This window comes from Lutra lutra, chromosome 15 (assembly GCF_902655055.1).
Source record: "Lutra lutra chromosome 15, mLutLut1.2, whole genome shotgun sequence".
Classification (NCBI taxonomy): Eukaryota; Metazoa; Chordata; class Mammalia; order Carnivora; family Mustelidae; genus Lutra; species Lutra lutra.
Window position 1 is genome coordinate 60,041,009 of NC_062292.1, and position 18,496 is coordinate 60,059,504.

Consider the following 18,496-nt stretch of genomic DNA (forward strand, 5'->3'; position numbering starts at 1 on the left):
CCCCGCTCTAGGGTGAGTCACACACAACGGAGTGGGCCCTTCTCCCGTGAAGGCGGGACACTGGTAGCCAATTCCACTCTGCCAAGTGGGGCTTTGGCCGTCCCAGGCCCGTGTCCACCAGAGGCTCGACCTTTAGACCCCCCAGCCTGGGGAAGAGGGGAAGGTGGAAGCTGGGAGTCCCTGCCCTGGGCCTGGTAGCTCCTGCGGAACTAACCACCCCGTGCACTTGAACCTGGTTCATTTGAAAACATGCCTTGATGAGTGCAAAGTGAAAGAGCCCCGGGTAGTCTTAGGTTCAATGTCTTTTAAATGCCAAGTCTATTTGTTATTTTGTAGGGACAGATTACAGTGCTGCATTTCAGTGAAGGACTTAATGAAATGATTCATGCGTAAATGTAATGAGAAAAATATTAAACAAAAGGCAGCCATTTTAGCTTCAGAAATAAAGCCAATTACAAGTCTGTTCTCTTTTTTTTCAACCTATTACATCATCCCTCCCCCCACCTGTTCAAATGATCTGAACATACGGTTCATTTATTAAATAAATACTGAGTTCCAGCCACGTCTCTGCAGGGGCGGGAGACAGCAGGAAGCTCACAGGTAGAGCCCCTCCCACTCTGGCCCGAGGACCGGCTGGGGGAAGGGAAGAGGGAGACCAGTGGAACACAGGGAATGTTCAGTGAGGATAAGGGCTAAGGAGACACAACAGTGAGGTAGACTGTTGAGTGGTGGTGGCAACGGGAAGGAGCCTCCAGAGACAGAGGAGCTCAGAACAGACCATTTGTACTAAAACCGGGAAGGAAGTGAGGGAACAAAGTCCACGGGAGGACTGACTAGTCCTGGGGACTGTGGGCGCAAGGTTCCAGCCTGGAGTCCGTGTCCAGTGTGTGGAAGTGGGATGAGTGAAGGGGAGAGCAGCACAAAATGAGATCAGACAAGTATTGGGGCCCAGATCTACAGCCCTGCAGGCTATTATAAGGACTTGGGCTTTAACCCTAGGTGCGGAGGGAACCCCCTGGAGGGTTTTAAGCCGAGAAGTGATGGGAACTGATTTAGGATTCAACAACCCTAGCTGCCTTTTGAGTATAGACAGCAGGGGGCCAGTTAGGGCGACTGCAGCAATCCAGGTGAGAGATGATGGCCCAGACCAGCCTGGAGGGGTGGTATGAGGATTCCAGAAATATCCAAGAGGATTTCTTGATGGACTTAATGGGAAGTGTGATTAAATGAGAAGGATCAAGAACGACTCCAAAATTTCTGGTCTGTATAACTGGAAGAATAGAATTGTCATTTTCTGAAATGGAAAGACTCCCGAAGAGATAGGAGTGTGTGTCTAGGGGAGGGGTGTGCAGGAAGGAGAGTGCACTGGAGTGTGAGCAAAGATTCAGTTTTGTCGGGGCTGAGCAGTCTATCAGATATCCAAGAAGCCGTGTGGAGTGGACAGGAGGATCTATGAGCCTGAGATCCAAGGAAAGTCTGACCTGGAGATAGCACTGCTGGTTATAAATCTGTGTGTAGATCGTTCTTACAAGCTTAGGACCAGGTAAGATCATCAGTGAATAGATAAAAACAGGAGATCAAATCACTGAGCCTAGAGGTACTCCCAATACTGAAAGATTAGGGAGATTGTATGGTCTGTTAATTATATCCTTGGGCACAATTCTTGATAAACTGGATTTGGGGTTTTTAAGAAAGAAGTAGAGGTGCTTATAATGAAATGGAGGAAAAAGCATGCTGTAGGGAGTATTTGGCCTTCTGAAAGGTCACTTGCAAAACACCCATGTCTGCGTACATGTTGTAAAGTTGGTGGTGCTCCCAAGGGTTTTGTAAATAAAAATAAGTAGATTCTTGGGGCACCTTGGGGCTCAGTGGGTTAAGCGTCTGCCTTCAGCTCAGGTCATGATCCCAGGGTCCTGGGATCAAGGCCCTCATTGGTCTCCCTGCTCCTCTCCCTGCTCGAAGTCCGCCTGTCCCTCTCCCTCTGCCCCTCCCCTGGCATGTGCTCTCTCTCTCTCAAATAAATAAATACAATCTTAAAAAAATAAATAGATTCCACATTCTTCGGTAATATTGCATAGCACATCCTAAAAAGTCCATTAGGTGGCAGAAAAATATTCACTAAATCAACTGTAAGCTAAGTCTCTCACTTTCTTTTTTTTCTCTCTCTCCTTCTCTCTCCACCCTCCCTTTGAGCCTCCCTCAACTGAAAGATATAAATGCCTATTTAACTCTCAACACTATTATCAGGTAGAACCCAAGCCAGTATTTTCTTCTGAGAGCCAACAGGTATCATGAATCTGTAAAGTAGGTAACACTAAGCCAGGAATATGGGTAATGGGGTACTTCCCTTGGTTTGGAAATGTATGAACTGGGAGATGGTCTTCAGAGGAGTGAAGTACAGTAAATGATAGTGGAACTGCTAGGCCTTATTCTTAAACTTTTTATATTTAAGCTTTTTAGTTGGAGCAAGGTTGGGGGGACTGCTCCGAAAGCAAAAAAACAAAAAGCCCTCTTGAAAAAAAATAACACAAGACGTCTTGGCACGAGCTCAAAGTACACCAGATTGCTGAATCTCTTCCTGCTTCCTTGGGCACAGGTCCCCAAACTTGTCTGCAAAGTGGGATCACCTGGGCAGCTTCAAACATAACCAGTATCCACGTCCCACCCACAGAGATTGTGGTTTAAGTGGTCTAGGGTGTGTTCTGCCCTTAGAATTTCTTAAAAGACCCTTAGATGCTTCTAATCTGGGCAAGATAACCGCCGCTGGGTTTCTGTAATGCAGCGTGTCACAGAACTGACCTTCCCACAAATCAAACACGTTGCATCCTGTAAGACACACACTAGAGCAAGTCCACGTCAGCAGGGTGGAGGGCTCGGCACGGCCTCAGCCGAGTTTCAGGGACTCACAAGCTCCCGAACAATTTCTAGCACCAAATTCTGTACTACTTTGCAAGCCAAACATAACGAGGAAAAGCAATAAAAGAAAACGCAGAGGGATAAAGGCAGGTGAGTTGCTTTTGACTATCGTTGTAGGATGTGTTTTATTTCTCATGGCACTAACAATTGGGTCTTAAACACCAAATTAAAATGCTTACTTTTTGCTGCTCTTTGGCATCAGAAACTAAACAGTAACAACTTTTCCTATTTCTTGCTAAGGTTCTGTTGTGACGCAGTCACTAAATCAGGCAGGGAAAACCCTGTGCATCGTTCAAGTCTCCTTAGAAGTCTCTGTGCTGGGCATCCCATCACCTCCCATCACCTCGCTGCAGATGACAAATTTAACCCTCGACGGGCCTTGTGCAACCCTCACCTTCGCCAAGGACATAAACTCAGCACTGTACCACTAAGATCTGGTGATCTTTTTGCCTATACTGAAGGGCGTGAACTATTTTTTCTATGCTCAAGGTCTTCCAGTTGGACAAAGAATTAAATTTACAAAAGACAGATGAACAGGAGAAAAGAAAAACAAAGTTTTATTACATGCACAGAGAGACCTGATAATGAAATTGAGACCCAAATAAATGCCCAAGGCAGGCTGATTTTGTACTTTTTAGACAGAGAGATAATAGATCTGTGAAGCATTCACAGAACAAACAAAACTTTCGTAGCTTTAATTAGTATGGACTTCTGAACAGACTCTGGGATGGGATAGCGAATCAGTAAAAAGCAACGAGGGTTGTTTCTACAGTCTTCTTGGGTTTAAATTTCCTATCTTTGGTACCCAGAGAGGGTCCCTTTCACATAGATTTTTGAAAATTCATAGCTGTTACCTCTTCAAATATTGTGTTCTCTGTTTTTTCTGTTCACTTCTTCTGAACTCCCAATCGGTAAGTATTGGACTTTCTCACCCGTCCTTCATCTCAAAGCTTTCCCTTCATGTTGGTGGAATATATACCGCTTGATGCTCTGCTATGAGAGATTTCGTCATTGTTCAATCTACATCCAATCTAACCTATATTGACTATATATTTCATTTCTAGAATTTCTGTTCAGCTCTTCTTCAAATCAACCTGTTCCTCTGGGATATTATGTTTTGTTTCCTTTATCCCTGTGGCTATACGAAACATTCATTTTCAAGTTTTGTGTTGTTCTAGTATTTCTAACTCTTGGGTGAAGACTCTCCTCATTTTTTCATTGGCTTACCCTTCCTCAAGACGATTGGGTTCGTCCTGTGATTTGTAAGTTTTTGCAAGTGTCTCCTCAGCAAGGGTTGTTTTTAGCGGAGAGGCAGCCTACCCTGTCTTGCTGACTGTTCCCTTCAGGGCGGCTTTGTGCTTGCTTCTAACAGAGTTCTATGGGTTTCCCGCCTTTGGTTCCCACAGCTTCACTTTTTTTTTTTTTTTTTTAAGATTTTATTTATTTATTTGACAGATGGAGATCACAAGTAGGCAGAGAGGCAGGCAGAGAGAGAGAGGAAGTGAAGCAGGCTCCCTGCCGAGCAGAGAGCCTGATGTGGGGCTCCATGCCAGGACACTATGATCCTGACCTGAGCCAAAGGCAGAGGCTTTAACCCCCTGAGCCACCCAGGCGCCCTGCAGCTTCACTTTGGTCCTCATACCACAGGAGGACTATGAACTTGGTCACCACCAGCATTTGGTACTGGCCTGGGGTTCCAGTATTTTTCAGGTGACTATTTCTACCCGTGTTGCCAGGAGATGACAAATTACTTTGCCACTTTCGTAAAGCAGTAGCAGTTCTTCTAGCCCATATTTTATAGGTAACATTGTACACTATTATCTTGGCTTCGTGCAGAGGTTTCACTTCGGCTCCTCACTCTCACAGGATCTGTGATTTGGGCTCTCCTCTCCGTACCCGTGTTAAAACTTTAGCCCCAATGCCTGTATCTATTTCTGAAACCCTCAGGAATCACATCAGCTTTTGCTCACCCTTAGGATTTTGAGTTCCTTCTTTTGCGGACACCTAGGCTTCCTTCTTTCCGGTGTCTCTCTCTTCTCTCCCTGCCTTAGTACAGCTTGATTTAATATTTTTATTTGTTTAATTTTGTGTATTTGGAACCAGAACGGAGTCATTCACATCAGCTCAGTCTGCCATATTTGGTGATATAATCTTAAAATATATTAAGTACTAATTAAGACAATAGTGTGGTTATCACATTAGAATAGTGTCTAATATATACACTATTACGTGATAGGTACTTAAAAGCTAGCTTTTGCGAGACACTTGCTGTTTGCTAAAAATTTTTCTAATTCCATGGTGTATCTTTATTCATTGAATTCTCATTTTATAAGGTTGGTGCTATATTCAAACATACACTCAAACTGTACTATTCTTATTTTATAGATAAGGAAACCAAGGCACAGAGATATTAAATAATAGGGTTTTTTTAAAAAAGATTTTATTTATTTATTTGAGAGAGAGAGTGAGTGAGTGAGAGGGAAAGCACAAGCCAGGGAGGAGTGGCAGAGGGAGAGGGAGAAGCAGACACCCCGCTGAGCAGGGAGCCCGATGCAAGGCTCAATCTCAGGACCCGGGGATCATGACCCAAGACAAAGACAGATGCTTAACCAACTGAGCCACCCAGGAGCCCCTCTCTGCTCATATTTCAATTGAGTTGTTTGTCTTTTACTTATTGAATTATAATAGTTCTTTACATATTCTGGAAAGAAGTCCTTTACCAGGTATACTTGACTGCACTCTTAATCACTGCATATATTGCCTCTCATTATTTATTGAAATAATTAGGAAATTTCCACAGGTTAATGGACTCTTCCTACTAGTATTTGTTGGTTTTGTAATTAATAAGGGGTAAGGAAACCCTGTTGAAATTTTTGTTTGGAGACTCAAAGTTCACATTTTCACTACTAATAAAATTTTTTCCATTTTTATACAGAACTGGAGAGTCCTTGTTGGATTCGAAGAATTGATGAGATCACAGCTATGATTATATCTGGAGTCTCTAGCTTTACTACCCATTGAGAACAATCAAATACCTCTCAGCTATAGAAACACTGCCCAGGAGACCTGCCTTAAGGTGTCTGGTTTTTAATTCACTAGTTGTTTTATTTTCTTATGGAAGAAGGCAATTTCTGGGAGTCCGAATTAGAGAAGAGTGGATCTCCCAAAGGAGCTACTCCCAAAAGAATTATCCATTTCGTTGATGGAGACATCATGGAAGAGTATAGCACAGAGGAGGAGGAAGAGGAAGAAAAAGAGGGACAGAAAACAAATTCAACACATGATCCCGTAAGCTTACAGTATCAATATTGGTGAACATGTGGACTGAGTGCATGAGAGATTAAGCCAGACAAGGTTTGTAGAAAATATAGTTTTAAGCTAACTCCTTATTCCCCTTAGTTTGTTTTCTAGATCCATTTGTAGTCAGCTCATAATTTTGGTAACTTTGTATTTCTCCTCTATGAGAAAGAAAATGGAATATACTAGAAAGCATTTGAAACCTCTACATGAAACACTTCGTATCACCACTCCTATTAATAATTACTCTAACTTGATTTCTCTCTCTTTTTTTCAGTCTACCCTTTCATGGGGGCCCTATCTATGGTTTTGGGCAGGCCAAATAGCAAGCACCTCATTGTCTAGTAAGTACTGCCAACGGTATTTATTTGTTTTTCCTAAATACTCAAGAATGGGCTGACAGACCCTCAGAATTAGGGCTTCCAATAGTTTATTCCGCTCTGTGGCATCCCGGAGAAGGAATGACTTGATCAGTTCTCAATCTATGCTTCAACATTTCAAAAGGCATAGAACCTCACATCTTTAGGCAGACCCTCCCATCTCTTTCCAATTCTTCTTAGTAAATTCTACCTCCTATTTTTGTCTTCTTCTAAAGTTATTCCCATGGATCTTAGTGGTCTTTCTTAAGACCGTATAAAACAAGCCTAGGTTCCTCTTTCACAGGACAGAGTTGCAAATATCTGAAGACAATAACCTCTCCCCATCCCCAGCTGACTCTTTTTCTGAATAAACTTCCAAGTTTTTTTTAAACTATTGTTATATGACACAGTTCCAAGTTCCCTCATCATAACCACTCTGTTATGAATAAGAACTTTATTGACCCTTCCCAGGGACACAGTGAATGGCCTAAGTGGCTATTTATAACAGATGAAATACTAAATCTTATTTTCCTTGATATTCACCAATTTTCTTTAGAGCCCAATTGGTAATACCTTATTACTTATTTCCTTCTAACTCACATATGTTTGTATGGACAACAGGGAGGAAACAACTTTAAAAATGTGAGAAAATATGAAGTATAGCTATAGCTCTGAAGAATTGATCTTCATTTGTTCATTAAACAAACATTTATTGAGTGACAGTATGTGTTTGGCACTGTGTGGGTCCCTGGGACATGAAAACAAATGACAGTCTTTGCTTTCAAAGGACTCAACGTTCAATGGATATTATAGGCCAGTAAACATGCCTATAATTATAATTTGTTGAGACCATTGCCGGGTGGAAGGAGCATCGGGACTACCGATGGGGAAACTCAGTAATGCTGACGTATGGAGGCAGTACCATCAGAGTGCTATGAAAGTATGGCTAAGTTCAGCGTGGAGACCATGAAAGTCACCGGGGGAAGGGGAGGGGAGGGAAGTGTTTAATTTACAGTAAAAAGTAGTGATGGGTGATTTAGTCAGATAGTATGAGCCTTAAAGGAGCAGGTGCTTTCACACCAGGGTAGACGGTTATGGATTTGGAAGTTACTTTGGGAACCTGGGTGAGATACCAGTCTTGCCTCATGCATAACATACTGGCAGAATATATATGCTGTCTTCCAGAGAGCTCTGCGCTTTAGTTGGGGAAAGACCATTCAAAGAGGTGAAATGTTTTGGAGGGAGAAAACCTTAGGAGATTAGGTTAGGTGAAGAAGAAAAACCCAATACAGCGATATGAAAATGTGAAGGTGAACAGGGACGGCAGTGATTTCCATGCTGGGCTTTGACTTAAGATGGCAAGGACAGGACACAAGGGGAACCAAGCTGCCTTCCAGGTTCCAAGCAAAACTGTAGTATTCAAGGGCATCTGTGTGGGGCTTCCAGGTGGTAGTGGAAGCATGGGTATGCAACCACTTAGCACCTGGTCTCCACACAGAAACTCTGGATAGAGCTGACACCCAGGTGAACCTGTAATGAGAGTTTTCAATCTAAAATTCTAGTAGGTCCTAAACAGGAAAACTTCCCAAGATTTATTCTAATGTTTTAGAAACTTCTCTTATACACATATACCATGCACGGTGGCAAACAAAGAGATTAAAGAGCTACAGTATTTTTAAAAAGATTTTATCTATTTATTTGAAAGAGAGAGAGAGCATGAGAGGGGAGGTCAGAGGGAGAAGCAGACTCCCCATTGAGCTGGGAGCCTGATGCGGGATTTGATCCTGGGATTCCGGGATCATGATCTGAGCAGAAGGCAGTTGCCCAACCAACTGAGCCACCCAGGCAGCCAAGAGCTACAGTATTTTTGAAAAGATAAAACACATTAAAAAAATGTAGAGCCCCATTCCAATGTGTTCTATGAGCAACATCCCAAGAAGAGGAATCAGTCATGGGGATCAGAAAATTTTGTCACTGGGGACGGGGGGAGGTGTCAGAAATCCTACAATTTTAAAGGGAAACATTTCTAGGAGACACCTTCAGGAAACTACTATTAATGCTAAACCTTTATCTCTACCTTTCATAAGCAAAGCATCTACGGTGATTGCTTAGCACCAACGTTGGCCCTGGGTAGTAAGTATTTTGAAAAATCTCTCCCGACACACCCATCTGGGAAGGATAGTTTAGACGTAATCCCATGGGAAGATAGAAGATTTAACAAGTCCTTCTGAGTCCTAGAACTTCTTGAGAATCCAGAGCAATTAAAATCTCTCATCAGCCATCCAGTTAAGTGTAGTAACAGATCTCCTCCAGGCAAGTTTAAACTCTTACCCATCGACTGACTCTTAAGTTTTAGTTATTAATTCAACTTACCCAAGTGCTTGTTCTTTCTTTTAGCATGTGAATTCCTTGGTGAAAGATTTGCTACCTTCTTTGGTCTTAATCAACCCAAATATCAGTATGTGTTGAATGAGTACTATAGGACACAAAATAAGGTATGTGACCTCCTGATGGGGGAAGATTGGTTGCTTCCACTTCATATAAATTACTCTCCCACCTGGAAATTATGTACAATTTCCCTCCATGATACTTTGTAGCTGCCTTTCTTGTGTGAAGTTCCAATGTCATGAGATGGGTTGTAGAAGTTGGCTGAATGTGAAGCCTAAGAGTCATTAAATAAAGAAGCTTCGTATGGGGGGGGGGGTCTCTGCAAGAGGGGCAGTTCAGAGGTATTTGGTTTGCAGTTAAATTTCCCATGTTTCTCTCCATACCAGGAAAGTGACAAGGAAAGTGAAGGGAATGGATCAAAGGCCCAGCCAGCCAAGGTTCCTAATGAAAAGTGTCACCTGGAGGCTGGGGGCAAAGAGTATGGAACCAGATGACAGGACATTGTCCACGGTGTTCCTCAGCAGAGCGTCTCATCCAGGGAAGGCGTGGCCGCGGATTTCAGCTCATAATGGGCCCCAGGGCTGTAGTTCCTCTGAATGTCTGTTCCACCGCCATTGATGACCATGGCAACACAGGTTGTGCTTGTGAGCCAGGTCTGATTTTAATCTCCTTGTGATTTATTCTCTAGCATCCATGATTATAAGCAGTAATGAGGATTATGGATGCTTTCTCAATTTTATAAGCCTCCCAAGTCAACCCCCTTCCCCTGCCCAGCCATAATGGAAATCTTGCTGGTCATCTCTTATTACTGATGTTTGCCCAGAAATGCAAATGCCTTAAGGAACTTGGATCTGGACTAAAATGCTTCGTCATAATGCCCAAAGAAACTTTGGTCATTATGAAGTCTAAGTTAAAGTCCCCTTTCAGGGTTTGATCTAAGGTGTGTGCTTCCCAGAAGCCACTCTGGCTTCATTGGCACTTGCTTTACAAGAAGCTAACATTGTTAGTAACTTCGTTACGATATATCAAAGTCTTTGAGAACTGGGTGCATTTCCCCACACACACAATTAAAAACAATAATCCAAGCTCTAGAAAAAGTATTTGAAAAATACTTTTTTAAAATTTGTCAGCAAAATTTCAAAACCTGGAAAGATCAAACCTGGAAGTCATAGCTTGATATCACAGGTTGTGCTATGATATAATAGAAAGACATAGGACTTGCTGTAAGAAGACGGGAGGTCAAGTCTCCACTCTACCATTTACTAGTCATGTGATTTTAGGAGTCCAGACTTCTGAGTGCTTGTCACCTTCTTTGTAAAATAGGGGTGGCATATATTTATTCCTCAAGGGTTACTGTTAAACAAAAATGAGATAATAAAAGTGAAAACACTTTTAAAACTGTTAATATTCAACAGTAATGCTTAATTAATGGCTGTTATAGACTGTTACCTTGAAAGTCCCTAAAGAACCATGGCTTCTGGAATTCATGCCCCGATACTGTCCCAGCTACCTTGACGCTGGGCTTGGCCATGTGACTTGTTTTGGCCAATGAGACAGTAGCAAATGTGACGCAAGTGGAGGCCTGATGAGTTCTTGTGAATGGGAGCCTGTCCTCTTAGAAACTCCATTTCGTAAAGAAGCTTGGGCTAGACTTCTCACTAATGAAAGGCCGCGTGGAAATAGATTTCCAAGGATGGAAGACTGTCTTACATATTCCAGTCCCAGCCAAGCTCCTCACCAAATGGAGCCACAAAAATGACCTTCTGTTATCCCTCGTGGAGTAGATGAACCCCATGGCTGAGTCCGGTCAACCTGCAGAATCACGAGATATAATAAATCATTACTGTTTTAAGTATTGGAGGGGTTTATTATGCAGCATATGTAACTGAAGGAATAGCTCTAGGAGAACGGGAAATTGGAATCGATGCGATAGGAAACCGAGAAGGTGGCCTTGGGAATAAGGTGTTGTTGTTTGGATATATGAGAATAAGACAGGTTTTGCTGCCTAATCGGACAATTCTAAAGCTCAGTCACTTGAAACAACAAAAGCTTATTTCTTTCTCATGAGAAGTCTACTGTCAGTTCAGGTGGCTTCCCAGAGCGTTGGCTCAGTGTACATGCATCTTTGATCTTACGGTTCTCCATACTGTGATGTGCTCAGGGCTGCTGAAGCAGAGACGGAATGGACAATCAACGTCCCCGCTGAGAATGAATCGCGTCACCTCTGATTATATTTCCTCTACCAAAGCAAGTCACATGGCCACAATCAGCTTTAAGGGATATGAGTCTCCTAGGATGGCTGAGAAGGGGAAACACTTTCTCCTAGTGGTAGTATGGGATAAATGATGGACTCAGGAGTTATGATATTGATTTAATCTCAGCTCTGCTGTCCTTTTGTAACTCAATGGCCCTGGGCGAGTGACTCAACTTCACAACGTTCCTATGTGTAAACCAGATTTGATACAGGCAGCAAGTTCAATTTGAACTAGTTTATGCAACAAAAAAGAATTTTTTGGAAGGATATTGAGGTATCTCATGGACCCCAAGAGCAGATAAACTTCAGTAGGTCTAGAACAAATTCAGTAAACATATACATAAGCAATACTCTCTTCATTTCTCATCTTTCTTACAGGAGGAAGAAAGATCACTCCATACCTCTTTTATTTTGTAATCTTTATTTTTTACTGAGATATAACTGACCTATAATATTATATTAGTTTAAGGTATACAACCTAATGATTAATATTGGTATCTATTATGAAATGATCACTACAGTTAGTCTAGTTAACATCCACCACATAGTTACACATTTTTTTCTTGTGATGAGAGCTTTAAAGATCTACTCTTAGTGACTTTCAGATATACAGTATATTCATCATGCTGTATGATTACATCATCTTGACTTACTTATATTTGTAACTGTAAGTTTGTACATTTTGACCACCTTCACCCACCCATCATGCCCCATCTCTGGCAACCACTAATTTGTTCAGTGTATCTGTGTATCTGTGAGTTTGGATTTTTGTTATTTGTTTTTGTTGGTTGGTTGGTTTTTAGATTTCATATATAAGTATGATTAAGTGGTATTTATCTTTCTTCATCTGACTCATTTCATTTAGCATAATAATGCCTTCACGGACCATCCATGTTGTGGCAAATAACAAGATTTCCTCCTTTTTCAAGGCTACATAATATTCCACTTGGTGTGTATGTGTGTGTACCACAGGTATCCCTTCATGCACTGATGGTTCCTTAGGCTGCAGCTGTTTTGGCTGTTGCAAATAGTGCTGCAGTAAACATGGTGCATATATCTTTTTGAGTTAGTGTTTTCCTTTTCTTTGGATAAATGCCCATAAATGGAATTGCTGAATCATGTGGTGGTTCTACTTTTAATTTCTTGAGAAATCTCCATCCTGTTTTCCATAGTAGCTGCACCAATATATTTTGCCACCAGGAATGCACAAATGTTTCCTTTTCTCCACATCTGCACCAACACTTTCTTTTTCCTTTTCTTCTTTTTTTTTAAAGATTTTATTTATTTATTTGAGAGAGAGAGAGAGAGAGAGAGAGATCACAAGTAGGCAGAGAGGCAACCAGAGAGAGGGGAGGAAGCACGGTCCCTGCTGAGCAGAAAGCCCAAAGTGGGGCTCAATCCCAGGACCCCGAGATCATGATCTGAGCCGAAGGCAGAGGCTTAACCCCCTGAGCCACCCAGGTGCCCCAACATTTGCTTTTGCTTGTCTTTTTGATATGAGCCACTCTAACAAGAATGAGATAATATCTCATTGTGGTTTCAATTTGCATTTCCTTGATGATTAGTGAATGTTAAGCAGCTTTTCATATAACTGTTGGCCATTTGTATATCTTCTTTGGAAAAATATGTATTCAGATGCTCTTCCCATGTTTTTCTTGTTTGTTTTGTTTTGTTTTTTAATTTTTATTTTTTAAATTTCTTTTCAATGTTCCAGAATTCATTGTCTTTCCATGTTTTTAATCAGATTCTTTTTTTTTTTTTTTTTTTTTTTTTTTTGCTATTGAGTTGTATGAATTCTTTATATATCTTGGGCATTAACCCTTATAAGATAGATGATTTGAAAATATTTTCTCCCATTTGTCTTTTCATTTTGTTGGCAGTTTTCTTTGCTAAGTAGAAGCTTTTTAGTTTGATGTGGTCCCACTTGTTTACTTTTGCTTTTGTTCTTTTTGCTTTTGGTGTCAAATCGATAGCCTTTTATAACTCACCTGTTCAAGTTTGCCTCTTAGTCCCAATTCCAGACATACAGGACATAGACTCTGATTAGCCCTTTTTGCTCAGGTGACCATCCATCATGTGATCAACTGTGACCAGGGAAGGGGGGTCCTGTAGCAGCAACATGAACAGAGGACTTACTTCCGGGTGAGCAAGAATTTCAGGAGAAGAGGGTTAAAGTGAACGAGGCAGACACACCCCATGACCATTCTAAGGATAAATGTGATGGGGCGCCTGGGTGGCTCAGTGGGTTAAGCCTTTGCCTTTGACTCAGGTCATGATCTCGGGGTCCTGGGATCGAGTCCCGCATTGGGCTCTCTACTCAGCAGGGAGCCTGCTTCCCCCCTCTTTCTCTGCCTGCCTCTCTGCCTACTTGTGACTTCTCTATGTCAAATAAATAAATAAAATCTTTTATGTGAAAATTGAGGAAAAACACATTAGGTACTTAAACCATAATATCAATTATAATTATTAATACTGATAAATGTGAGTTCAAGGAGTCTGAATGGTTTATCTCCACTAAGGGGTCAGTTTTAGCTCTTTATCTGACAGGCCCTGCTAGTCCAATTTCAAGATAAAGTAAACCTGAGCTTCTGATATGCAGAAGAAGTGGCTAACCTTACCAGGTAAGTACTGGTTATTTGTACCTCAGGTGTCAGGGTACTAAAACCCGGTCCCTGCTTTATTTGTGAAGTTGCCTCAAAACAGACCCCATGATGGACTCTTTTGAACTCTTCAACTTTCCCTAAAAAGTAACGGTGCCCTAGAAGATATCCGCTTAGTGCTGATTTTAGAGAGCTAGGCAAACCCAAGTGTAATATTTGTAGGACTGAATTTTATCTAGCAAATAGTATACTCGCAATCTATTTTTCTTTTCTTCTGAAAGAATGGAGATCGCCTTCCCTTAGGGTCAGTGACCATGTCAAATCAAGCAAATCTTGCGCTAAAAATCCTAAGGATAGCAAATAGGAACCAATGCCCAGATCTTACCAGGCTGTGGCTGCAAGATAAGCTCACATTTCCCTTAATATTAACTCATTCTTTTAATATTAATTGGGCATCTTCCCCAGACCAGTTACTGTTTTAGGGCTATCAATCAAAGAGACAAAAATCTCTGCACTCCCCTTGGCCTTAAACTCCAGACAGCTGAATTCTCAGGCCTCCCAGGACTGTGTGGTCAGCCTCTCAAAGGGTCCCAATAAATCTTCACCTTCTGGTACTCACATCCCTTGTAGCCTTTCCCACACTGAACCAGGGACATCTATGTGACCAACAGAATATGTCAGAAGTAATGGTGTGACACTTCTGAGATAACTGTAAGAGAGACTGGCTTCTGTTTGGTCTCTTTCTTAAACCATTTACTCTGGGGAGAGCCCGCTGCTATACTGCGAGTACCTCTGTGCAGCCTGTGGACAGGTCCATCTGGTAAAGAGCCGGTCTTGAGCAAACGGCCAGCGAGGAACAGAGGAGTTCTGAAGGCCCAGTGTCTCCCAAGAGCCAACCACAGCATCCCCACTTCTCCGAATGCGGTCCTGGAGGCTACAGGTCACATCATGGCTGGTATATCCCCTTGCTCAGAGAGCTGCCAGGACCCACATGCACAGCTCCCCCTCCTGCACCAGGACTCCAACAGCACAGGCCTTCGAGCAGCCATGGCTCCCAGGTGTCTCTGATAGAAGGTAACCCTAACCCCAGCCCTGAAAAGATGTTCAAGTCTCCCCCCAACCCAACCAGATCTGCCTTTAAGAACAAAAGTCACCACTGGATAGGTTAAGGCTTGGAGTTATTCAGATGACTTGGGTCCCTCAAGAGCCTGAGCCATTGATTCTCCTGCTTAGAGGAGACAAACACTGATTCAGATCTCCAGCAACCACTACCCAGCAGGCACACATAGAGCACAGGCCCCTTCAGCAGACCCTGGGCAGCTTGGCCCTCCAAGCCTCTGAGGCCATGGCTGCTCCAACCACTTGCATATTGTCCCGTGATATTCCCACAACAGGATATAGACCTGAGGCTATAAAGGTGTGAAAGTCAATTCCCTTTTAAAACTGCTGCTGATGGGGACCCAAGGTTATCCATAAGCAAGGGCTCCCAGGTATCTCATTCAAAGACAACGCAGTCCCTCCAAATAGGGCTTTGGGATTCTCTCCACATCTGGCTTCAGAGGGAACAGTAGCCTTTGTGTAGTGCAAGCTTCGACACTGGCAGATGCACACTTTCCCCCAAGAGTTCACAACTGTGACTCTGCTCTCCTGAACTGGGTCCTGGTCCAGTACCAGGGCACGGGATGGCCCTTATGACCCCCTGCCCCCGAGCCATGCAGGAGCTTCAAGCACAAATCTCTCTCTTGCACCAGGCCCCAAGGAGCAGGGGCCTCTCCAGCCACCAGTGCTCCCAGCTGTCTTGAGCATACCCCAACCAGTCATCATGGCCCCACCCTGGCAAGGCAGTCCAGTGTCCTCCAGCTCTGCTGTCAGCGGAAATGGGCACACTCGTGGAAGATAAGGCTTGGAATTAGGTAGATGCCAGGTACCCCAAATAACCTGCTCCTTGGCCTGGCCTCTCCCTACATCTGCCCTGTTCCAGGTCCCTGGTTACCCTGACCTGCCAATCCGCAGTCTGCACTTTATCTGCCGACCTTGGGCTGATTGGGCATCTCCAAGCCCAGGGAGCTCGGAGAAGCCCCCCAACCACCTGAACGACTTCAGGGTGGAGGGAGCCCGAGATGGGAAAATATTTTCCTCCCATCTTCTCTCCTTCCCACCCTCCTTCCCTTCCTTCCTTCCTTCCTTCCTTCCTTCCTTCCTTCCTTCCTTCCTTCCTAAGATTGTATTTATTTACTTTGCTAGGGAGTGCAAGCGCCCACAGAGAAAGAGATTCTCAAGCAGAATCCACGCTGAGTGTGGAGCCCAAGCTGGGGCTCGATCCCAGGACCCTGAGATCACCACCTGAGCTGAAATTGAGAGTCCAACGCTCAACCAATGGAACCCCCCAGGGGCCCTATTGGAAAGATATTTCTGAGGTGGCAGATTTACTATGGGGACAGTCAGCCCCCATTTGGATTGGCTGCCCAGTGGGTTCCCAGGGTTCTCCAGCAATCCGGGCTCCCGGGTGCCTCTAACTGGAGGGTGTCCCAACCATCTCTTTTGCCTCACCTGGCAGGGCTGTCCTGACTCCTCCAGCTCTTCCCTCCAGAGGAATATGCACACTTGCGTGGGTAAGCCCTGGGAATCAGGCTGATGACTTGTACCCCCAGCATCCCTGTCCTGTGACCCTGTTTGCCCAGACATGTGCCCTGTTCCGGGTCGCCCGCTATCAGGACTTCTCGCTTGGCACATACACACTGAGCACCTCTTCAGCCCCTGGCGGTGAAACTAGGGCCCTCCAGGCCTGTGGAGCTTCTGTTGGTCCCCAAATACCAGCATAGCCTCCAGGGCAGAAGCAACCCTTCCTCTCACCCCCGTAAAAAATCCTTCTGAACTGGTTCCTTTAAACTGGTGACAGTGCCTGTTTGGACTGGCTGCCTGACGGGGTCCTGGACTTACCAGTAACCCAGGCTCCCAGGTGCTTCTTAGTGAAGGGAGGTAGTGCCAGGCCCAGACCTGGCAAGGCAGTCGGGACTCCTGCAGTTTTCCCGCCAGGGGGAATATGCACACCTGTGTAGCTTAGAACTTGGAATCAGGAAGGTGCCTTCTAATCCTGACAGCCGGCTGCTGCGACTCGCCGCTCCAGGAACTTGCCTCCTTCCAAGTCACCTGCTCCCCTGAGATGGGAGGAGGGCCATCACAGTACCTGCCCTGAGGGTCTACTGAGGGCCCCTGGCCTGGACCACCTGCACAGCCTCCTCCCAAGTGGGAAAGCTTTCTGAGAAGCACCTTAAAACCCGCGACAGTCAGTCCACTTTGGACGGCTTGCCTGATAGGGTCCAGGGCTTCTCCAGCAATCACAGCTCCCAGGTCTCTCTCTCTCTCTTTCCTTAAAGATCTTTATTTAATTGACAGAGAGTAACGGAGTGAGAGAACATGAGCGGAGGAAGGGGCAGAGAGGGAGAAACAGATGCCCCACTGAGCAGGTAGCCCCACATGGGACTCTATCTGGGGACTCCAGGATCATCAGGGCCTGAGCTGAAGGCAGGCACCTCACTGACTGAGCCCCCCAGGAACCCCCCCAGGCATCTCTTATCAGAGCGTTTCCTCGTGTAGCACAGGCCAGTGCTGGCAAGGCAGTGCCGTGTCCTCCAGCTCTGGCTTCAGGGCAATACGGGCATCTGGGGCCTGGATTGGGAAGAAGCCTTGGACCTCAGCAGCCCACCTCCCATGACCAGGCTTCTGGCAGTTCCCTGTAACAGGTCCCTGGGTCCCCTGAGCTGCGCGCCACATGCATGAGCTAAAGGCACCTGTCAGCCGGCACTGTGTCCCTACGAAGACTCTGGCTCTCGTTGATGAGAACAGAGCAGTGAAACAGCAAAAAGTAAAAACAGGGTATAGGGGCCGTTGGGTGGCTCAGTCGGTTAAGCAGGTGACTCTTCATTTCCACTCCAGGTGTGATCTGGGAGTTGGCGGGGAGGGGCACGGGGTGGGGGAGGGTTGCTGGATCAAGCCAGCATTAGGCTCTATGCTCCGTGGGGAGTCTGCTTGGGATTATCTCCCCTGCCCTGCTCTCTCTCAAATAATAAACCTTTAAAAACAAAAAAAAAACAAAACAAAAACAAAACAAAATTTTCAAAAGCAAAACAAAACAAAATCTTTAAAAACAAAACAAATCTTTAAAAACAAAAAATGAATCATTAAAAACAAAAAAATCTTTAAAAACAAAACAAATAAAACTTTAAAAACAAAACCAACCCTGAACATGCTCGTTTTATTATTTTGGGGTGGCTGCATTATCTTAGGTTCATTCATTCATTTAGTCAACAAATATTTATATTCGCATATTTAAACATATTTAAATTTTATTTAAATGAAAAAAATTTTTTTAGGAGTTTAAGGTTCACAGAAAAATTGAAGAGAAGGTACAGAGATTTCCTGCATACCTCCTGTCCCTCCACCTGGGCAGCCTCCCCCATTATCACCAACCCCCACTAGAGTGAAATTTTTGTTACAATTAATGTACCTACTTCGACACATCATTATCCAAAGTCCACAGTTTATGTTAAGACTCACTTTTGTTTTATATTCTGTGGGTCTGAATATAATTATAAGGACTTGTACCCACCATTACAGTATCATACAGAATAATTTTATTGCCCTAGAAATCCTCTGTGCTCTTCCTCTTCATGCCTTTTGCC

General features: G+C 43.9%; 1 protein-coding gene across 1 annotated transcript; it reads left to right on the top strand.

Annotated features, from left to right (window-relative positions):
* The first annotated feature begins 2,774 nt into the window (after positions 1-2,774).
* On the top strand, positions 2,775-9,826 carry FAM177B (family with sequence similarity 177 member B). The gene is made up of 5 exons (XM_047704282.1): positions 2,775-3,006; positions 5,852-6,204; positions 6,491-6,557; positions 8,970-9,067; positions 9,347-9,826. The coding sequence occupies exons 2-5, from the start codon at positions 6,031-6,033 to the stop codon at positions 9,452-9,454; spliced, it is 447 nt and encodes a 148-aa protein (XP_047560238.1). The 5' UTR covers positions 2,775-3,006; positions 5,852-6,030; the 3' UTR covers positions 9,455-9,826.
* Positions 9,827-18,496: the final 8,670 nt, after the last annotated feature.